The sequence below is a fragment of the Amblyraja radiata genome, chromosome 4, assembly GCF_010909765.2.
Source record: "Amblyraja radiata isolate CabotCenter1 chromosome 4, sAmbRad1.1.pri, whole genome shotgun sequence".
In the NCBI taxonomy this organism is placed as follows: Eukaryota; Metazoa; Chordata; class Chondrichthyes; order Rajiformes; family Rajidae; genus Amblyraja; species Amblyraja radiata.
The window spans coordinates 35,700,758-35,725,444 of NC_045959.1; the positions used below are offsets into that span (position 1 = coordinate 35,700,758).

At 41.2% G+C, this 24,687-nt stretch overlaps 1 protein-coding gene across 1 annotated transcript in view; it reads left to right on the plus strand.

Moving 5' to 3' along the window:
* The window catches only part of csmd3 (CUB and Sushi multiple domains 3), a 751,933-nt gene that overhangs the window by 202,255 nt on the left and 524,991 nt on the right, over positions 1-24,687 (plus strand). Inside the window, 2 exon segments of the mRNA XM_033020379.1 lie at positions 20,602-20,784; positions 23,985-24,311. Coding sequence (XP_032876270.1) covers positions 20,602-20,784; positions 23,985-24,311 — 510 coding nt within the window.

Sequence of the window (24,687 nt, forward strand, 5' to 3'; positions counted from 1 at the left end):
CTTGTCTCAGTCCCAATGTTTTCCATCTAAGTTTTGGGCTGGAATTCAAAATGGTGTGTGGGGTGCCTGGCATGGATCCATGAGGTGGCTTCCCCAACTTAATGCGAGATAATGGCAGTGAGAATGAAATCTATGGCTACACTCTACTGAGGAATGTAGCAGTTTGTTTCAGTCATAGACGTGACAACATGTGTGCACGACCTCTGCTCCTGAAAACACACACGCACGTCTTATGACTTCAAACCTTTCAAATGGCTGATACCTGTGATTCATAGTGTAACCACAATTTAAAAAAAGCTAGGATATTAACATTCAGCTTGAGTTTACATTTCTTATGTTTAATAAAGCCTAAACCACAGCACAAAATGCAAGATATATTATGATTGTTATCTGAAAAAATAATCTGTAATGTAGGAAAGCAGGTTCTTTTTTCTCATTAGCATGGAAATTAAAATCAGAGTAACAGACCTTCCAATTGGCCTGTCTGAATGATACTTAAGTGACGGAACTCATAAATGTGCACTGTGACTTTTTATCAAGTGGAATTTATTCAGCTGAAAAATGTAATATTGGTTCTACCAGGTTGTTAGTTCGTTGGACAGGACAAAGGAACTAAAATGTGTGACCTTTTAACTAAAATCTGTTGGTAGGGTTGTCTTGAGCTACTTATTTGTTATGTTTGGTTTTGACCACAAAGTCTCTAAATATCCCTTCACGCAACCATTTGTGTGATTTCTTCCTTGTCCATTTGTAAAGTGGCATGAAGCAGAGGTACATCATCATTCAGTTTCTTAGCTCTTGAATTCCCAGCAGTTAGAAACAAGTAAAAACTTGCAGTTATGTGGTTAAGGCCCTTTCAATGGCCTCCCAAAATACTTTGCACCACACACATCGGTGGTGGGTAAAATGTTAGAGACAATTATTAAAGAAACACTAACGGGGCACTTGGATAAACATGACTTCATCGGACAGAACCAGCATGGTTTTGTGAAGGGGAAGTCCTGTTTAACGAATCTGCTCGAATTCTTTGAGGAAGTAACAACCCGGGTGGATAAAGGGGAACCGGTGGATGTGGTATACTTGGACTTCCAAAAGGCTTTTGACAAGGTGCCACATAAGAGACTATTGCTAAAAATAAAAAATTATGGGATTGGGGGTAATATATTAGCATGGGTAGAGGATTGGCTAACAAATAGGAAGCAGAGAGTGGGGATAAATGGTTCATACTCGGGATGGCAACCGGTAACTAGCGGGGTTCCGCAAGGGTCGGTGCTGGGACCCCAGTTGTTCACAATTTATATAAATGATTTGGAGGAGGGAACCAAGTGTAATATATCAAAATTTGCGGACGATACAAAAATGGGAGGAAAAGTAGGGGATGAGGAGGATAGGAAGAGTCTGCAAAAGGATATAGATAAGCTAGGTGAGTGGGCAACAACTTGGCAGATGAAATTTAATACTAATAAATGTGAAGTCATTCACTTTGGGAAAAAAAATGATAGGGCAAGTTATTTTCTAAATGAGGAGGAGCTGCGTTGTAATGCAACGCAAAGGGATCTAGGGGTATTAGTACATGAATCACTAAAAGTTAGTATGCAGGTGCAGCAAGCAATCAGGAAGGCCAATGGAGTTTTGGCCTTTATTGCTAGGGGGATTGAGTATAAAAACACGGAGGTCTTGCTGCAGCTGTACACAGTATTAGTGAGACCACATTTGGAATACTGTGTACAGTTCTGGGGTCCATACTTAAGAAAGGATGTACTAGCCCTGGAGGCAGTGCAGCGAAGGTTTACAAGATTAATTCCTGCAATGAGGGGATTGACATATGAGGAAAGGTTAAGTAGGCTGGAACTCTACTCTTTGGAGTTTAGAAGAATGAGAGGCGATCTCATTGAAACATATAAGATCGTGAGGGGCCTTGATCGGGTGGATGCACCGAGGATGTTCCCAATGATCGGGGAAACTAGAACTAGAGGACATAGTTGCAGAATAAGGGGGGGCTCTTTTAAAACTGAGATGAGGAAGAACTTCTTCACCCAGAGGGTGGTTAATTTATGGAATTCACTGCCCCAGGGAGCAGTGGAAGCAGAAACTTTAAATATATTTAAGACTAAAATAGATGGTTTTTTAGCTGCCAAGGGGATAAGGGGCTACGGGGAGAGGGCAGGGATATGGACCTAGGTATGGTTAGTATAGTAAGACCTGAGTGATCTCCTGGACAAGTGTCGATCGCCTGGATTGGGGTCGGAGAGGAATTTCCCGGATTTTTTTCCCGAATTGGACCTGGGTTTTTATCCGGTTTTTTGCCTCCCCCAGGAGATCACGAGGTTCTTGGGGTGGAGAGGGGTGATAGCGGTATAAAGGGGAGGGTAGTGTCTTGTGTTCTGTGTCTTGTGTCTACTGTTTGTGGGTAAGTGTGTCTGTTTAGTGTTCAGCCATGAGCGAATGGCGGTGCGGGCTCGACGGACCTGGTGGTCTACTCTCGCACCTACTTTCTATGTTTCTATGTTTCTATGTTTCTATATTATTAAACATAGCAATTTTATTAAGACAGATAGATAACCTGATGTTCATCGTGTGTATGAAGGAACTACAGATGCTGGTTTACACCAAAAATAGATACAAAATGCTGGAGCAACTCACCGGGTCAGGTAGCATCTCTGGAGAAAAGGAATAGATGACGTTTTGGTCGAGATCCTTCATCAGCGTTCATCAGTCAGATGAAGGTTCTCAACCTGAAACATCACCTATTCCTTTTCTCCAGGGATGCAGCCTGACCCGGTGAGTTACTCCAATATGTTGTGTCTATCTCAGGTGTTCATCATGTTGAGTGAGAGATACTAATTTGCTGGGATACCAGAAATAACTAAAGCGTGTGACTAATGACTGGATTTCTTGAAAAGGTAACCTGGAGGGTCATTGAAGCCAATACATTTGATGCCTATCTGGCATTTAATCGCATAGCTTTTTCTTTCTGGCCTTAAGCAATTGAAAATTAGCTGGATGCTTCCTGTTCTACACATCATTGACCAGATCTAGCACAGCTCAGTCTTACCAGAACAGCACCATTCTTACACCCCAGTTCCAAATCAAACTAAGCATCAGCACCTACCAATATCTGGGAGATCTTCTGGTCTGCCACCCTCAGGACCCCCAGATTGACCAATAGCTGCTGACATTTCTTTTTCACATAAAGGGTGGTGGGTATATGCAAAAAGCTGTCAGAGGAGGTCGTTGAGGTTGGTACTATAAAAACATTTAAAAGACATTTGGACATGAACAAAGATAGGAAAGGTTTAGAGGGATATGGGCCAAACGCAAGCAGGTGGGACTAGTGTTGTGATACTTAGGGGCATCTTGGTCATCATAGGGAAGTCGGGCCAATTAACCTGTTTCCGTGTTATGTGACTCGATGACTCTGTAACATAGTCCACATAAGAATCCTAGTGCCCTTCATTCTTCCACCCAATACACACATGATTTTGAGAGTTAATATTTCACACAACATATATTCTCTCCCTTCTTTCCCTCTCCCTTAATTCTCTCTTTCCACTATTTCTCTCTCTCTCTCCCTCTTTATCTCTCTCTCTCTCTCTCTCTCTCTCTCTCTCTCTCTTTCTCTCTCTCATCTTTTTTTCTTTCTCCCTCTTTCTCTCCAGTTTTCTCTCTCTCCCACTTTCTCTCCCTCTTTATCTCTCTCTCTCTCCCTCTCCCTTTTACATTCTCTCCTCTCTTTCTCTCCCTTATTTGTTTTTCCCCACATTCTCTCTCTTATCACTTTCTCTCTCCCCTTCTCTCTCTCACCCCTCTTTTTCTCCCCATCCTTTTTTTCCCTCTTCCTCCTTTCTTCCACTCTTCCAGTCTCGCCCTGAAAGCACACATGGACGTCATATGACTTCCAACCTTTCAAAAGGCTGATACAAGAGGTCCTGTCTCCTCTTCCCCTCCTCTCCTTCTCTCCCCTTCCTCCCCTTCTCTACTCCTCCTCCCCTCTCTACCGCCTCCTCCCTCTCTCTGCTCCCCCACTCCCTCCCCTCCTCTCAGTCTTTCCCTGCCCAGCCGCACCCATGCACAACAATTCTTAGGCCCAAATCTACATGGATTTTCACAAATCATTTGCCAATTGACATCATCTGTCATTTTAGATTGCCACCGGTGGCTTGTGTGCAATGGAGTTTCGTCATGCACAGGATTGATACTCCTGCTTTCCGTGACACATATCGATGACTTGCCCACATAACCAAACCTGTTTGTACAGATTTGCAACAGTGACAAGTTTGGGTACTATGGAGAAGGTTCTATGCTTTCGAAAGATGTCAATGCATGGTGAGATGTGCGCAAAAAGGCCTGCTACATTGTCAGAGTGAGGCTCAAGGCAAATTGGAGGAATTTGGAGGTATTGCATTTGGAAAAGGCGAATAAAGTAAGGGGAATCATGATGAATGACAGAATGCACAGATAGATCTTGGGATGCATGTCACAGATTTCTGAAAGTAGTAGATTATGTAAGTTATGTTGTATGAAGGTTTGCTGGATCCATGCTTTCATCAGCTGAGGCCTCCAGAGAAAGATGATGCTGGAACTAAATTATGATACTGGTTAGGCCACAAGTGGGGTAATATGGACAGTTCAACACTCTGCAGAAAAGAAGTAACTGTTCTAGTTTTCAGGTTGGACTAGGATTGTTTCCTTTTGAACAAAATGTAATGAAAATATTTAACTGAAGTGCAAAACATGAAGTGCTGGAGGTACTTAATGGGTTAGGCAGCATCTGAGGAGGGAATGGACAGGCAATGTTTCATAGAAACATAGAAATAAACATAGAATAATAGGTGCAGGAGTAGGCCATCCGGCCCTTCAAGCCAGCACTGCCATTCAATATGATCATGGCTATCATGTAAAATAGTAAGATTAAACAAGAATTTACCAGTTTGAAGTTTGATCTGTATTTTATGAGGAGTTACGATGAGGGATTACGTGAAGAACCCATCCAGCACGCATGCGCGACATACTTCAAAGCAGCGGTGTGGAATCACAGAAACAACACAATAATTGAAATAAACATAGTAAAGACAAGGAGAACTAAATTACCAGTTAATCTCTATAATTGAGGGTGGGAGCGGAGGGCACGTAATCCCTCATCGTAACTCCTCATGAATTAAAGATCAAACTTCAAACTGGTAAGTTCTCGTTTAATCTTACTATTTTACTTCGGAGTCATCTGAGTGACTACGTGAAGATTTTAAAGCTCTGTGTCAAACCGTGTAACAGTTCATATTTCACTCGCTGCCGAAGTCATCCAAGGGAGGAAGTATGTTATCGTAATCAACCATGAATCTGTTTGTAAAACAATAATGGTATTTATTTAACAATAACAAAAATAAAATAATGCTCCCCCGGGCTTAAATTATATATTTGCAGATTCTAAAACTCTTTCTGCAAATAAAACAGGTTCTGCTAACGGCTTATCGTAGAACGTTTGGAATGTTTTCTCCATGGACCACCCCGCTGTGGCCAGGATGTGGTCCAATGGCACGTCCATCCTTTTAGCCGCCAATGTGGATGCTGCCCTGGTGGAGTGAGATGTATAAATGTCAGTATCTACTCCAGCAGCTCCCAGTACCTGCTTGAGCCATCTGGAGATGGTTTGGCTCAACACCCGACCATGAGGTTTCTTGTGGCTGACCCATAGGGCTTTTTCTCTCCCTCGGGAATCTCTTGTTGTGTTGATGTAAATGAGTAAATGAGTCATGACACATAACCGTGGGTCAGGTGGGTACGCCCGGAAATCCATAACTAGGCCTGAAGTTCATGGCCTGCTCTGCTTTACCAGCTCCTGAATAGTGAATGTGATACGGTCTGGTGTTCTAACCATGTTGTCCAGTCGAAGTAAGCGGAGGGACTGGACCCTTTGTGCTGAGACTAGTGCCATCAGCATGACCGTTTTCAGGGTTAGCTGTTCCAGGGTGAGAGACCTGGCTGGTGAACATCCCCTTAGGTATGTCAGGACAACACTGACATCCCAGATTTTGGTGTACCTAGGTCTTGGGGGGTTGGAATTGAATACCCCTCTCATTAGTTTTATCACCAGCGGGTGAGACCCTATGGCCTGTTGTCCTGGTGCCTGTTTTAAGTAGGCTGACAGAACACTCTGGCGCTATTGATGGTGCTGTAGCTCAGTCCTTCATTAAGGTGAAGGCCGGCCAGGAACTCCAGTACATTAGTTACGGTTGTTGATGAATATGTTGTCCCTGTTTTCGAGCAGTATGTTTCCCACTTCCTTATGCTCGATAGGTATTGTTTCCTGGTGGACATACGGTGGGACGCTGTCATCGTGTTGAAGGTCCTGTCAGATAATCCCAGGCACAGCAGTGGTCTTTTCAGAATCTGCAACCCAGTAGGTTTTATTTCACACAGAGAGTGGTGAATCTCTGGAATTCTCTCCCGCAGAAGGTAGTTGAGGCCAGTTCATTGGCTATATTTAAGAGGGAGTTAGATGTGGCCCTTGTGGCTAAAGGGATCAGGGGGTATGGAGAGAAGGCAGGTACAGGATACTGTTGGATGATCAGCCATGATCATATTGAATGGCGGTGCAGGGCTCGAAGGGCCGAATGGCCTACTCCTGCACCTATTTTCTATGTTTCTATGTTTCTATGTTAATCCTGTCATGGCATGGATGACTTATGCCTGACACCGGGTGAGTCAATAGATCTGGACTACTGGGAATGGTCATTGGAATTTCAATGACCATGTCGAGGACCACTGGGAACCATGGCTGTACAGGCCAGTCGGGTACTATCAAAATACCTGAAGCAGAGTCCATCTGTATTTTGCGTAGTACCCGACTGATGAGGCAGAAGGGGGGAAAGGCATAAAATAAATAGTTCCCCCAGTCCAGCGCGAATGCATCTATCGCTGCTGCCTCAGGGTCTGGTTCCCAAGCGACATACATTGGTACCTGGTGATTTAGTCGGGATGCAAAGAGATCGATATCTGGTGTGCCATATTGCTTTGTAATTTCAGCAAATACTTTAGGATTTAACATCCATTCCGTGTTATCATTGAACTTGTGTGACCTGGTGTCTGCCACTGTATTTAGCTTACCTGGTAGGTAAGTTGCTGAGAGCCAAATATGTCTATCGACACACCATTGCCAGATTATGTTGACCAAATTGTCACATGATATCTATTTTATCCCGCCCATATGGTTAATATAGGCCACCACCGTGATATTATCAATCTGTAAACGAACATGCAAGTGGCGCATATTTGTAGAATATGCTTTTAAACCATAAAATGCACCCAACATTTCCAAATAATTTATGCCCAGTGTCTGTAGTAAAGATGATTCTAGGTTAGTCCATCTACCACCTGTGCTGGATATGGTATTAGTTGCTCCCCAGCCTTGAGCACTGGCATCTGTTTGTATAGTTAACGTTGGGTTATTGATGATGATATGACTGGAACTATGCCAAATGTTCTCTATCCACCATTGTAACTCTGATATTGCTTCAATGGATAATTTCATGGTTCGGTCAAAGTGAACTGCATGTCGTTTTAACGCCTGCACTTTTGCTCTTTGTAAGTTTTGACAGTGCAAAGGTCCAAATTGTGTAGCTGGAAATGCTGCTATTATTTTGCCAATTACTCTTGCCACTTGTCGGATGGTTGGTCGATTGCTAACCATTAAATTGTTACACGTCTGTGCCAATTCTGCTGATTTATCTTTTGGCAATGTTATAGGCATGTGGACAGAGTTAATTGTGAATCCCAGATAGTCCATAGTTGTGGATGGCGTCAACTTAGATTTATCTGGATGTAAGACAAATCCCAAGGTTTCAAACAATTGTTTGGTAGCTAACACAGTGCTTTACTCATTTTTCTGGAGTGCACAAAGCAGAACAAGGTATGTAAATTACGACCTCATAGTAAGTACTTACCTGACGGTCCGTCTTTTTAAACTTGTAGCAGGAGCGCCTGTACTCCCGTTCATCGCTGTTTCATGCGTGCTGGACGGGTTCTTCACGTAGTCACTCACGTGACTCCGAAGTAAAATCACTACCCTGTTCATGCTTTCTCGCCATATCTCTTGATTCCCTTAGCCCTAAGAGCTATATCTAACTCTAACAGTTTCAGTTCGTGACCAGACTTCAGACTTCAGTGTGAATCTCATGAAAGACCCAGTTGCTGATGGAAAGGATTTTGTTTAAAACTCATTTCAAATATTAAAACTTAAACCATGCAAGAGCTAGTCCTATTTTTTTCCTGACAAAGTTTCTGACATGGGACTTGAATTCAAAGTCATTTACCTCAAAGCCTACAATCCGACTAACTGAGAGAAATCTGATAAACCAGAGAGGATATTCTCCATTTTCGTGAATAACCCTCGTATATTTTGTTACGCAAGCAGTAGGCATTAAAAATTAAATTGAAGGTCAAAGCCATTACCTGTTTCAGATGTCTCACCTTACATTCCAATTAATTCAACTAAAAGCTTGTCATTTACACAATAGAGTGAATTTTTATGCCAACTTTCACATATGCATGAAAATGTTCAGGTGGCAACTTTGACTACCACTGCATAAAAAAACTGTAGCTATCTTCAAAATTAATTCAAATTCAAGAATTAATAATGTGATCTCCATAATGCCTTTCTATTTAATTTCTATTCATCTCCTGATAATGCAGATTTGGCAGCCCAGGAACAGTCGTAACATTTAAAGAAATCTCATTGCATTCAGAGGTTACCTGGTGATTTTTAAAGGGTTCCATGTTTGCATTTGATTCATTGACTGCACATATTTTTCCAAAGGGTTTGTTCATTCACCGTAGTCAGTTTATGTCCACTTGCACTTTGGAAATATCCCACTCAATGTCAAAGGAGCAGCACTTATCGGAATATCTCATTCTTAGATTGGCCAGATGGATATTCATAAAAAGAAATTCTCATAATTATTTTTTCAGCATTATTGGCAAGAGAATAACGGGTGTCAGAGCTGGAACAGGCTAATGGCCAGCTGGCAGGTCCACGGGGAATGGTTGACTAGCCACAGTGCTTGAGGCAGCACATTCTTGACTTCCACAGCTGTGTAGAGTGGCAAGGAAGTCAAGAATAGGAATGTACAAATGTTCAAAGGAGGAGAAATGATCACTTGGCCTCTCAATCAAACGCTGCCATATACTGCAGTATCGGGGCTGATCTGATTATAATCTCACCTTCATTATCTGTATGGTGACATAGGACATTGAGCAGTACATCACTGAAACGGCCCCTTCAGCCCACAATATCTGCGTTGAACAAGATACCAAGGGCAAATTTCATCTGCCTGCATAAAATCCATAACCCACCATTCCTCCGCATAGCCATACACCTATCTGAAAGTGTCTTAAATGCCACTATCTTATCTTCCTCACCCACTACCTCTTCTATAAATCAACCTGCTCAATTCATCTCCTTTAAACTTTGCTTTATATTAAAGTCACGCCCTCTCATTTTCAATAGTCATCCTGGATGAAAGGTTCTGATTGTCTACCCTGTCCGTGCTTCTCATAATTGTATATACTTCTATCAGGTCTCCCCTCCACATCTGGCAATCCAGAGAAAATCCATGTCCGCTGGAGATGCTGCCCGACCCATTGAGTTACTTCAACTTTGCGTTTTCATTTTGTAAACCCGCACCTGAGGTTCCATGAGTCTCCATACTCTTATCCAGGTTAATTTTATAAATTATATATGGTTTCAGTCCCAGCATCCATCTGCCACATTTTGCTAATCGAGAAAGATTCATTCGTGCTTACTCTCTGCTTTTTGTTATCCATCCAGTCTTCTGGCCATGAAAAAAATGTTAATTCCTATGCAGTAAACTTTTATTATCCATCATAACCTTTTAGTCGATGCTTTGTCTGAAGATGTAATGATGATAATATATTTAGAGGTTCCCTTTTATCCACAGCAATTATACTTCTCCAAAGCAAAGCACTCTGATAAATTGATCAAACGTGATTTTCCTTTCACAAAGGTACATTGGCGTTGCCTGATTAATTAGAATTTTACCTAATGCCCCACTATAAACTCTTTCATAATAGCTTCTCAAGTTTCCTGATGACAGATATGTCCTGCTTTTTATCTCTCTTCCTTTCCGAATAAAGGGTTTTTATTCTTTCTCAGTCTCATGGAACTTCCCCCAAATCAATGAAATTTGCAAAATGAAAGCCATCCTATCAACTATCCCACAGGCGACTTCTTCCAAGTTGTGAATTGTGTGGAGCTCAGAACTTATGACTGACCCTAGGTTGGGAATCATCCACTGTTTCAAGTGTGAATATTATTCTTGCGCTTTGAGTCCGGGAGAATTTTCTGGGCTTTGGGGCAGAGAGACCAATGAAAAGGCCTTTGCCAGCGTGAGCAGTCAGAAGGCCATTAGGATGGACAAGGGCACAGCGTTACTTTACTCTGCCTGTGAACCTGTCATCGTTTACAGTCTGTTCTGCCTCCAGGGAGCATCATGGCAGAGATGCAGATAGTGCGAGATACACAACTGACAAGATGTATTGTGGCTACGAGTATCGGTCACCTGGCTGACTAGTGTTCAATATATATATATATACATATATATATATATATGCTATATATATGCTATATGCTATATATATGCTATATATATATATATATATGCTATATGGGCAGTTGGCAGGTGATATAGACCTGCATGCTCCCGTCCCCACGAGTCTCGGCAGATGAAGCTCATCAGCCTGGGAAGGCAGTCCATCTCGGAGAGGGAAAACTCTGATTTAAAACCTCCACTGCCTTGTGGCCATATCCAGTCATGGAAAAGGCTCCAGGAGTAAACCTCAAAAAAATCCAGAGTCGGAGCCCCTAAAGCAGTTCGTCGTTGTCTACAATCTCGCCCTGGCAGCTCCTGCGATGGCGCTGGTGCCAAACTGTAACGGCCCTGCTGCTCCTTTGGATCGATCAGCGACGTGGAGAGGGGGGACGTGCTGCATGGGCAACAGCCTGTCCTCCATATGACATCACCCAGGCTTGCATCCGATGAGGATGCATCACCTATGGTCAGTCATGACTGAGGGGGGCCTACTACTTATATGTAATTAATTATTCAGGTGATAAAATATAATCTTCAGGTCTTTGTCAAGGAATTGCCTTCATCTTTGAACATTGCAAGTAATAATTTAAAAATCACATTTGTTAATGTTTAAAATAGATTCCAGTTCCCATCAGCTGAGATGAGATTATTCAGGCTAGGTTGAAAGGTCACTGTGTTTTTCTTTTTTGTCATTCTCAGCAGATATGCCTGATTCATGAGATTTCATTTCTGATACAAAGTAGATGCTTGAGTGTCATCCATCAATTATTTAGCATAACCACCTCAACATCCAGACACAAAGGAGTCAATTGAACTGATTAACAGAAAGTGCAGTTTAACTGGACAGCCAATCCATCAGAGCAGTGCTGAACTACTATCTACCTCTTTGATGATCCTCAGACTATCCTTGATCGGACTTTGATAGCATTACCTTGCACTAAACGTTATTCCCTTATTATGTATCTACACACTGTACATGAATCGATTGTAATCATGTATTGTCTTTCCACTGACTGGTTAGCACGCAACAAAAGATTTTCACTGTACCTCGGTACATGTGACAATAAACTAAACTGAACTAAACTAAAATAGCACTAGCCAGGCTATTAGCACTTGCTTTCACAAGCCAGGTAAGTATAGCTTAATTTTGCCCTGTTTGGTTAATAAATTAATATTCAACATGGCCACTATTCAAACCAAAAGTTGACTTAATCCAGAACCGACCTCTACAAATCTGAAAGTCAGGAGGCCAAATCACTAATATTTTTAAGTCAGAGATAGACAAATTCTTGATTAGAATGGGTGTCAAGTGTTATGAGGAGAAGGCAGGAAAATGGGATCAGGAGGCAGAGATCAGCCATGATTGATTGGCGGAGTAGACTCGATGGCCTAATTCTACTCCTATAACTTAACTTGTGAAAGAGATGGACCTCAGCATGGCCATGGCCAATGGGAACGTAGCCAATCCAGACATAAGCAAACCAGGGCCACCATGAATCCGTTGCAAGCCCAAATGACAATGGCCCGGTTCAACCTGACCCGAGACCATCTGAGACATTCCTTCACATCAAGTTTGCCCCAAATCCAACACATTGATTTGTCCCACAGGACTCGGGTATCCAGGTTTAAGGTAGATTACTTAGTCTATTTGTGTCAATGGGTTATGCAGCATCGAAACAAACCCTTTGGCCCAACTTGTCCATCCATGCTGACCAAGATCATTATATGAGCGAGTCTTGTTTGCATGTCTCTCATGGTCCCCTCCAGTAACATTTCCACCACTGATTTTAAGCTAATCTGCCCATAGTCCTCTGACTTGTCCTTGCAATCCTTCTTAAATAAATGCACAGCATTAACCACCCTCCAGTCCTGCGGTATCACACCCATGGCTAAGAAAGGCACAATCATCTCGGGGGCCAGCAACTTATTTTCTTTCCTCGCACTGCATCCTCAGATACATTTCATCAAGCCATGGGATCTTATCCACCTTTATATTCTAGCACCTCTTTTGTAATATCATTATATTTCAGGACATCAATGTTCTCTTTCCCGAACTCACTATCTTCCTCAAACTTCTCCACAGTAAATACCAATGAAAATCATTAATTTGAGACCTCACCTATCTCCTGTGGCTCCACACAGAGACAACTACACTCATGCTGATGGGGACCTAGTTACCATTATACTTAATATACATAGAATCCTTTAAGATTCTTCTCTATCTGCCAAGGATGTATCATGTTCCTTTTTGGACCTCCTAATTTCCTTCTTAAGTGTACTCCTGCATGCCTTATACTGCTCAAAGGGGTTGCATGCTCCAGCTGCCTATACCCAACATATGCCTCCTCCATTTTCCTGACCAGAGCATCATGATGCCACATCAACTAAACATCGATTTCACTAATCCTGCCAGATTCACCCGTCATATTAACAGTAATATGTTGACCATTCCTAGTTGTCACATGTACCTTCCCTGCTAATAACCCCTCCCAATCAATTCAGCAAGTTACTGTGTAATATTATCAGTATTGGCTTTGCCTCATCTTTGGACTTGAACTTGTTGACCAGTCCTATTTTTTTGCATGATTATTTGGTAACTTTTTCGGATTATGACCACTAATCTGAACAGCCGATTGCCCAGCCTCGTTTCCCTATAGGATGTCGAGTGTAGCCCCCTTCCCCACTACCACCATCTACATATTGCTTGAGAAAATATTCCTGAAGATGCTGAACAAATTCTGCCCCATCTGACCCCTCAGCTCTCTGGCCACCCTCGTCAATATTAGCAAAGTTAATATCACGTACTATCACAACTCTAGTACACCTACACCTATCTGCAATATCCCTCCATTCCCACAGTGAACAGTGCTCTAATTCTCACTATTTGATGGCCTAGAGTACAATCCCACCAAAGTGATCACCCCCTTCTCATTTCACTTTTACTCATGTAACGTCACTGGACTATTCCTTCTGGAATATCTTCTCTAAGGTCTGCTGTATTGTTCTCCGTAATCATAATCGCAACACCCCCCCCCCTTCTCTTACCTTCACCTCCATCACAATACTCCAGAACATTGAGCTGTCAGTCCTTCTCATCCCACAACCATGTTCCTTTAATGACTATAATAACATTAACCCCAAGTTATCTGCCTTACATTTTAGGGTTAAACTCAAATACATCAGACAACTCTTCAGTCTCTTTTGTTCAAGAACAGTCTCGGCCTCTTCGCATAATAATTTGTCCACCATGGTAACATCCTTGAAAATCAGTCTGAAGAGGGTCTCGACCCGAAACGTCACCCATTCCTTCTCTCCAGAGAAGCTGCCTGTCCCGCTGAGTTAGCATTTCAGATTGCTGGTTATTATCACATCTGGAAATAGTTGAAATTGTTATCAATTATAAAATCCAGGGACTGGGCAATTGGGAAAGAGAGTACAAGGGAAGTTCCGTGACTGAATGGGGATAATGCAAGATCAAACAAATAAATGAAAGAACCAAAGGTCTCGAGGAGATGTGAACAGAATATAATTTTGTGAAAATCACCTGATGAATATATTTTATTGTTCTTATGATATTTCTTGTTTCTTTCTTGCAAATTCATCATATCTTCCAATGCAAACATTTATACATGGTCCCCACATTGCAAATGGTTGGCAACACCTGGTTATGAAAATCAAGATTCATAATGGCGGTCAGAATAGAATAATGCAGATATTTGTAGCCAGATGTCTCCAGGGAAAAGATCTTTCTTCCTGTATAGACACAGAATGCTGGAATAACTCAGTGGGACAGGTAGCATCTCTGGAGAGAAGGAATGGGTGACAGTCTTTTTCAGACAGTCTGAAGAAGGGTCTCGACCCGAAATGTCACCCATTCCTTCTATCCAGAGATGCTGCCTGACCCGCTGAGTTACTCCAGCATTTTGTGGAGTATTTTTGATTTAAACCAGAACCTGCAGTTCTATCCTATACATCTATCTTCCTGCATCTGTCAACCCTCTTTATTCTGTATTATGGAAATGTCAAGCATTTTGTGTCGGATTTTCAAAATTTTAATGTACGATTACACCATGAAGTCAATGATTCATTGTTTGTCGGTGCCTTTTACCAGTATGTTTATGTTGGCTGGTAAAAGGCCCACTATGATGTCTATCAACAAGCTGTTGAAAATAATAACCAAACTGACCCTCTGACATGTCAGCCCTTCTCTCACATAAGCAGAGCTATTCTAAGCATTGCCACTATCTTCAGGGCACTTGGCAGCTTCTTATGTATCGATTGCCCAGTAATCACTATTTGTTTTCTTGGAGACTGGAATATTTCAGTAGATATGATGTACCAGCCGCAAGACATACAGTGGGACACTGTTTCACTGGAGAAACAGAGACTTTCAAGTTTTCTCCTTCCAATCCTTCCAGCAATCTTTTTCTCCCCATGGGCTCCTTATCATTAATAATGGATACACTGACAAGATCAAGCAGGAAATTGTGGTTGTAGTCAACTGCTGCGTACCTGTGAACCATCTGATGAGTTAGATCAATGTTTGTTTGGATGGCCCAGAAATGTGGTTCCTTTAATTTCATCTGAGCAAAAATTCAGAGTTCTTTCCTGCTGTGTTTGTTAAGTTTTTCAAATTGGTGACATGCTATTCTTGGCAATTGCAGCATCTCAGTTGCAGTTTATGTTCTTTCATTTGCTCGGCAGGTTTGTAGTTGACACTTTATAATGTTTAAATGGCAATTTGTGAAAAAGGATGGAATGCTTTTAGTTCTGGTACTTGGCACGTTGAAAGACAATTCAATTTTTTTTTGCCTGAGGGGACAATAAATATAGCAGTGGAGAGATGAAAAACAGAACATGAGAGAGGATTTTTAAGACTTGTTAGGGTAGATCCTTGGTGAAGAATTTCTTGGTAGGAATTCCTCTACAAGCTCAAGAGAATATCAGACAGTTAACTTCAGCAGTGTATAGTCAGACTGAGCTTGTTTACATCTTATAATGGGAGTTTTTTTGTGATGCTGTAATTACATCTTCAGCTTGCATCAGAACCATAGTCTTGACCTCTTCAACCAGCACTGTGGGAGAAAACAATTCTACTCTGCTTTGCGGTTTTTCAGCAAGTGCTAGGAAACCAATGTATTCAAAAATAAGGTCAGAATGTATGGGATTTGAATTGCCTTTACTTTCCCTGATCTAAATACCAGTCACCCATCAACTCACTTGTTCAGAATCCATCCCATCACTGGCTCTCTGTGTCCCTTAATTCTTTTCGGATTTTTGTCCTTTCCACCTCTTCTCAATTAAAGATCTCATGGGGGCTCATTGATCTGAAACATCAATTCTCTTCATAGATGCTGCCTGACCTGCTGAACATTTCCAAGAATGTCTTCCATTCCATTCCATTCCAGAAATATTACATTAATGATTTAAGGTGAACATCTACGGGAATGGTTCCTTGTATTCTGTAGCCTCTAACGAGTTACTCCCCATCCTGCCATGAATAAATTCCAACGTTCAATTTAAGTAAAGCTGCTGGACCAGTGGACATCCCACAAAATGTTTTGGTGCAGTGTACTGGATCGTTCGTGAGAATGGCTCCTGAATAATGGTGCTCCCCATTGTCTCCCTGAACAAACTCAATCTTTCAAATTTGCTGAAAATGTATCTTAATCATCTCTGCAGAGCTAAATGCCTGTTAGTGTTTTGTATATATTCCAAATTGCTTGAATTGATAAAGGTTACACTAGAAAAGCGATTACTGTATTTCCCGGCAATGAAGCTGCTATTTTACACCCAAAAATAAGGCACAAAAATTTACCTGCCTTTTTCATATTTCCCTGATTTACCGGGAAATATGGTAAATCAAATCATGCGTCTGTTTTGGTGAGTGTCTTGGTAAAGTAAATTACAACTACAGATGCTGGTTAAAACACAAAAGGATACAAAGTACTGGAGCAACTTAGCATCTCAGGCAGGGTCTCTGGGGAACGTGGATTGGCGCCGTTTTGGGTCGAGACCCTTCTTCAGTCTGAAGATGGGCCTTGATCCAAAAGGTTACCAGTCCATGTTCTCCAGAGATACTCCAGTGCTTTGTGTCTTTTTGATATTATCAATTGCATTTTTGGGCAGAAGATGTACTCATCCCACCTCCTGCAGGCAATTAATGCAAGTGTCTCTTTGCCAAATACAAGTAATGTATACATGTATAAGTAATGGTGAGAGCAACTTCTTAAGGCATAATTTTCATACAAATGTGGCACATAGACTTCAGGTATAATTTCCACAAGGCAGTAGATACAAACAGTTCAACAAGTGTGTGTAAAGTGCAGAAGAGTGGAAAGAATTTAATAGGTATTTCTAAGAGTTGCCAGAGACACAATGGACTGATTCGCTTCCTCTGTTCTCTGATTCTTCGACAGCAGTCATCACAGCACCATTTTAAAACAGGAGGACTGATCCTCCACCTTAATTGTTCTCTAGGAATTTGAACATAAATTCAGCAAAGATCGTCATGGGTCCATACCTTCTCCACATGCATCACGTAACAATACAATGCAGTTAAAATAAACCTTATGGTTTATTCATTCTCAAAAACTGTAGTCCCTTCAGAAATGGCAGAAGGCCAGCGTTTAATCTAAAAATGTCAGTTCCTGACCTGGAAGAAGAACAAAGTCAACTGATGCTAACGGAACATTAGAACAAAACAGATAGCATTGGATATTTAATTGAATTATCTATCTTTACAATAGTTCAATATTCATAAACATGCATACATGCACACACACACACACACACACACACACACACGCACGTGTGCATGCACACATGCACAAAGAGCACACAGAACCTTAAAAATAAGAGCAGTAAGAGCATTTTGGAAATTTATGTTTGAAAATATAAGGCACATTGAGTGTTGAAATTATCTTTGCAGCTGTTCTGGAAGTCAATTATTGAATTCTAGAGAACAGTGGTGAAGATGACTGTCATTCTTATAATTCTAATGTAAGGAAACATCTTTCATTTGTCAGTTCCTACTTGGAGACAATCGGTGTTCTGTATAACTGTTAAAATACAAAACAACCAGACATTTCAAAAAGTACTGTGATGTTGGAAAGGACAGGTGCCAAATGGGTTCAAATTCCTTTTGAATAACACGTACACCATAGAAAGTAATAGTTGCTGCTCAGATAATTTATGCGTGCAACTTGTCTCAGATTTAATTCAAGGCTTGACACATGGGTGGTAATATTTGCACGATTCAAGTGCAGGCAAGGACCATCTCCAGCAAGAAAAAGACTAAGCTTTACTCCTTGACATTTGGTCATTTGCCATTATTGAAACCCTCACAATCAAAGCTCGGCTGGTGGTTACATTTGGCCAAAGGCTTATCTTAATCAGCCGTATATCTGAAACCCAAGGATCATTTACACCACTGTCATCCCCAATTATGCCTTCAGGATTTATCTGCCATCACCTTTTGGGGATCACCATTAAATGCTGCCCTGGTCAGCAATGCCAACCCTGAGGAGTGAATACAAATCCATAAAGGGATGTATTCCCCATCCTATCGCTGTTGCAATCTGATCTCCACTTTATGGGTGATCTTATTGTCGTCAACAATCTATAAAGCCCTGATCCAGCTACAGAGGACCCAATTTTTTGTTCACTTGGCACTGATAAATTAATGGAAGGAAAGCCTTAACATGAATATGAACTCATTAATATTTGAAGATTTAGGCACCCATCAGTAGGCACTGATCAACCTCAGTATTCCTATGTTTTATTTCAGCTAAATTTAGGATTAACCTTAATTATTGTTAAAATTCCTTTGTTATAGGGTGTTTGGCCCTAGATTTTCTTAATTTGTTGCTTTTATCAATTATTCATGTCATGCCCGTGGAGGACGAAAAACTGACTTGAATACCCCAGTAGCAAGAAATAATTCATATTGTCTTATTTAGATGAAAATAACCCTATTTGAACATTCTTGAGATTTTCATGACTGAATGAAGATTGGCTGAATGGGTGAAGTTCTAACACAAAATGACCATGGGATTCCAGTCTGAAGAAGGGTTTCGACCAGAAACGTTGCCTATTTCCTTTGCTCCATAGATGCTGCCTCACCCGCTGAGTTTCTCCAGCATTTTTGTCTACCTTCGATTTTCCAGCATCCGCAGTTCCTTCTTTAACATCAGAAGAAAGCTGTTACATGGACGAGGAAGCTGTACATCTGAATATTCTGGCACAATAATTTGCAGAAATAAGAAAGGAATGATGACTAATTATTTTCTGTCCTGAGTTAGCAGACAATAAAGTTGCAAAACTTTTCTTTGGATGTTAAGTTCACTGATCGTCTGCTTCCAATGAAGAAATTCACTTAAAGAGAGCATGGGTCCAAGAATTAGCATTGTGGCTGGTAGCCCAATGATGGCTTCTGATGCATCATTCATAAGAAGTTGGAGTTTGTGAAATTACTGTTAGCTTTCTATATCATCTTTTTGTTTGTATTTGTTACCAGCTAATACTACATGAAGCAGAATGACCAATGAAGAGGATTTGGTTTATAAAACTTTCGATTGTTCTTAAGCGATGACTACTTTCCATATTAGTAGGGATTCGGTCAACAATGTGTTGCACCAAAGATTGTGATAAATCAGGTTTAAAAACTGTAAGATTAGATAGTCAGTTTTTCAGTAATTAAGGAACAATTGCTTATTAAAGAGTCAGCTTATGACAGGGGGGAACGGATAGACAAACACATTTAGTCCGCTGTGTAAGACATTGGCAAAGTCTTCTTCTCTGATAGATGCCTGTATAATAATGGTCGAGTTGCTTAAATGCGATTACCAATCATAAAATTATGTGTCATCATCCAAGCTACTGTAATGTGATTATTGACCATCACTGGCAATGGCACTAGGAAAATAAATAGTTTAAACAATAATTATATACTGAAAATGTATGGGGTTTTTTCTTGGCTCAGTTGCTTCCACCCACCCTCTTCAAATCTTCCCGGATCAACTGTCTTTCCAATAAAAAAACAAGCCTTGACCCTCTGCCCTTGCAAGCTACTACTTAATTTGCATGTTCTTTTTTCCCCCTTGAATGCATTGCTGCCTTTTTCACCCTCAATGTTCATATGCTTGACTAACTCTGGTTGGACCTCTCACCTTGAAACAGTTCAAAAGTAGTTTTTTTTCCTTCTAATACAAGCGATATCCTACTTGATTGTGGAATAGCATATGTTCTTCCTTCTACTTCCTTAACAGATACAATCTGTAACAAGCTTAACTACAGCATTTTTCTCCAATGTCTCCATTGTTGTGTGGTTCAATTCTGTCAAAATGCAGCCATAAAATCCTTCTCCTCCAATACCAATATCTCTGGAGCTCTCTGTAATTATGGCTTTTTTTGTATATCACACTGATATCCTCCTTTTTGGTAAGATCAAACAGAAAACATCCTTGGGTTCCACAAAAAACTTATCCCAATCTCTTTCAATATCTCAACCAATTCTAAGCACTCTGCCTTTTTATCCAACATCCAGACATATACCTTCCAGCATAGGTCGAAGCATTGAGGAGAAGGGTCACCATATCATGATGCAGCTTTGTTGGACCTTGGTTAGGCTGCAATTGGAATACTGCATATGGTTCTGGTCGCCCCAGTACAGGAAGGATGTGAAGCTATTGAAAAGGGTGCAGAGGATAGACTTGGATTGTTTTCTCTGGAACACCAGAGGTTGCATGGAGACCTGATAGAAGGATGTAAAAATTAGGGCATAGATACAGTAGACAGTCAGAACCTTTTTCCCAGAAAGGATAAAAATCAAGTGCTAGAGGCCATAGCTTTAAGGTGAGAGGGGACGGTTTAAAGGGGGTATGCAGGGCCAGTTGTGAATGCCCCTCTGAAATGATGCCTCAATTTTGCAAAAATGAAACTTAAGAAAAGGATTTAGAAATTAACAGTTGATAAATTTGCTACATTTCTTTCACAGAAATTGACGAGGAGAGTTGTGGTGATCCTGGGACCCCATTATATGGCTTAAGAGATACAGATGAATTTACCAATGGGAATATTTTGAGATTTCAGTGTCAATCTGGATTTGAACTGATTGGAGAAAAATCTCTTCTTTGTAAAGACAACAATCAGTGGTCAGCAAATGTACCAATTTGCATCTGTGAGTATTATGCTTGTATCATTTATGTCATACATCCAGCTTATGCCATGAGCCAATTAATTGTTAGCCACGAAGCCATCCTTTCAGAAGAGGTTTTGGTTTATTTGAAAGTATATACCTTTAATTTTAGCATGACATAAGTCGTTGGACCTTATGAATCTAATGAAATGTACTATCTAAATGGCGTCAAGTTGGGAAAAGGGGAAGTACAGCGGGACCTGGGGGTCCTTGTTCATCAGTCTATGAAAGTAAGCATGCAGGTACAGCAGGCAGTGAAGAAAGCGAATGGCATGTTGGCCTTTATAACAAGAGGAGTCGAGAATAGGAGCAAAGAGGTCCTTCTGCAGTTGTACAGAGCCTTAGTGAGACCACACCTGCGGTATTGTGTGCAGTTTTGGTCCCCTAATTTGAGGAAGGCCATTCTTGCTATTGAAGGAGTGCAGCGTAGGTTTACAAGGTAAATTCCCGGGATGGCGGGACTGTCATATGCTGAGAGAATGAAGCAGCTGGGCTTTTACACTCTGGAGTTTATAAGGATGAGAGGATATCTTATTGAAACATATAAGATTGTTAAGGGTTTGGGCACGCTGGAGGCAGGAAACATGTTCTTGATGTTGAGGGAGTCCAGAACCAGGGGCCACAGTTTATGAATAAGGGGTAAGCCATTTAGAACGGAGACGAGGAAACACTTTTTCTCACAGAGAGTTGTGAGTCTGTGAAAATCTCTGCCTCAGAGGGCGGTGGATGCAGTTTCTCTGGATGCTTTCAAAAGAGAGCTGGATAGGGCTCTTAAAGATAGCGGAGTCAGGGGATATGGGGAAAAGGCAGGAACGAGTTACTGATTGGGGATCATCAGCCATGATCACATTGAATGGTGGTGCTGGCTCGAAGGGCCGAATGGCCTACTCCTGCACCTATTGTCTATTGTCTATTGTCTATAAAAGTTAAGCTCACCCGAGGAAGTAATAATGGGCCTGTCCCACTTAGGTGACTTTTGGCGACTATGCTGTCACCATGTTCGCACATGTTCTTAGGTGGTTGCTGGGTAGTCGCCTTCAAGGTCGTGAGGATTTTGGGCATTTTGGGAACTAGTCGCGGCCTCATTATGGTCGCCGCAAATTTTTCAACATGCTGAAAAATTAGCAGTGGCCAGAATGAAGCCGCCATGGAGAGTAGCAATAATTCTTGTGCCGTAGGTGCAGTGGTAGTGGGTCGCCAGGAGGTTGTAGGTTCTGGTAGGTTAAAACCAGTGCTGACCGGTAAATTTCATTGGCTCATTGGGGAAAAAAAACGTGAGCAGCAGATTTCAGAACCAAGGATAATTGACCGGTAATGTTAATGTCCGCCGAGCTTCACAGCCGTGTATCCCTGGCTTCTTAAAAGTTGTCTCCACTCCTTCTCCCCCCCTTCTCCCCCCTTCTCCCCCCTTCTCCCCACTTCTGCCTCCTTCTGCCTCCCTCTGCCTCCTTCTGCCTCCCTCTGCCTCCTTCTGCCCCCTTTTGTCCCCTTCTGTCCCCTTCTGCCCCTTCTTCCCCATCTCCCCCCCTTCCCCCCTCCCCCCCTCTTTTAAAGGACTTACTTGACCCTTCCCGTACACTGTGCTTTCACCGTCTTAATTACAGCGCCAACCTTCCTGTTCATCGCGGTGTGTGTCTGTATCACCTTGGCTTTGCACCATGTGATTTTCACTCAGACAGCGCTCCCCCCGCTTGCCCTGTCCCCCGCCTACATAACTGGCTGGTGAGGGAAGCGATGTGTTTGTGTTTGTATGTGTGTGTGTTCCACTCTGGTTTTTCAGGCGACTTAACAGTCGCCTGAAAAATCGCCTATGTGGGACAGGCCCATTAGAATGTTCTATCTCACTAATCTATAGATGAAACTAGTATACTGGTGCGAGTCTACTTGAGGAGAAGACTTCACTCAATTAAAACTACCGACAATTCGTTCAGTATAATGATTTGCATTTCCCAATCTTTAAGTTGAGATTTCAAGTTAATGATTTTGTATTATCCTAACCTGAAAGTCTAAACCTTAATACTTAAATCTGATGCTCCCCTTGTTCAGACTTTAAATAATATACAAAAGTAAAATGGTTTTGCTCCATTTTTTAATTATGAAGGCCGATTTGCACAGTGGAATCATGCCCATTCCGAATTGCTGTAAGCTGTACAAACTAATATAACTTAAAACCCTTAATACCATTAGAGAGATTTTCCTACCATATGCCTGAGCTGGATATTGTCCCAAGTCCCATTTTCTGAAGGGCATTGTTCCAACTTGTTGTACCACTGAGAACATCTAAGACTGGAGATATTGCCTTAGCTGACTTTGTATTGACTGCTATTTAATAACTAATTATGTTTATTCTGCTGAAAGCACATTTTATAGTATTAGAGAGGTGCATCCAAGGACATTGCTTCACATATTGTGATTTGTTCTGTCATTAATTTAAACAAATAACCATAGCCATAAGAATTTCTTAAAAGCAAGAATGTATTAATAGTATAAAGTTTTTCATCCATATGTAATTTATTTTGTACCATCATTGGTATGAATCTTGATATGATCTCATGTTACTAAATATAAACAGATGAGAAGTGTAACTGTGCAGATGCAAAACACAGCATAGAAAAGACAATCATTTAAGATTAATATTAAGATTGATGGTGTGAAGCGGGTCTCGACGTCACCTCTTCCTTTTCTCCAGAGATGCTGTCTGACCCGCTAGTTACTCCAGCACTTTGTGTCCATCTATAATTTATGATTAATTGGGTTAGCTTTTGACTATTTCTGCTGGTTTCAAATAGACTATTTTGTAATGAACTCAATATGTTTGTTTAATAATATAGCAGCATGAGGCAACATTATCCCATTTATTTTCTCTTAGCTATTTGTCGCAAGTGTGCAGCAAAGCATGTTTGTCTCACAGTTGCCTTTCATGGAGCTGAGTTTTACATTATGCTTCTAACAGTTAACTTTGCAAGGATAATCTGATAGTCACTATATTACTTAGCACCATTATTCATTTGCAATAGTGTCCATTTTATTCTCATATCAAAACCAAATGTTTCAAAATAATTTGTGACACCATTATAGGAAGTGCATTATATGATAAATGTTCATGTTAAAGAATGGTTTGAGTTGTATTGGAAACATGTAGTACTTTTCCCAATGTAGCATATTTGATCTTATGTTTACAGTTCCTTGTCTGTCCAACTTCACTGCACCAGTTGGGACAGTACTGTCGCCTGATTACCCTGAGGGTTACAGCAACAACATGAACTGCATCTGGCTAATCATTGCCCTTCGAGGAAGTCGGATTCATCTTTCTTTCAATGATTTTGACTTGGAATCTCAATTTGACTTCCTTGCGGTTAAAGACGGGGAGTCGGTTGATTCACCACTGTTGGGAACGTACAGTGGATCGGAAGTCCCTTCACATCTCACCAGCAACGGACACATTCTACGGCTGGAATTTCAAGCTGACCATTCTATGTCTGGTCGAGGATTTAACATCACCTACAGTAGTATGTTTATCTTGCTCATCTAATGTTTCTGATGACAGAGTACTACGTAATTTTAGAAATAATCTGTCATGATTACAGCTTGTAGTTAAAGCTATAATACCTAAGAGATCAGAATATAAAAATATATATTTTGTGTAGGAAGGAACTGCAGATGCTGGCTTACACCGAAGATAGACACAAAAAGCTGAAGTTACTCAGCGGGACAGGCAGTATCTCAGTCAAAAAGGAATAGGTGACGTTTCAGGTCAAAACCCTTCTTCAGACCTTTCAGGCCATCTGAAGAAGGGTCTCGACCCAAAACGGCACCTATTCTTTTTCTCAAGAGATATTGTCTGACCCGCTGAGTTACTCCAGCTTTTTGTGTCTATCTTCAAGA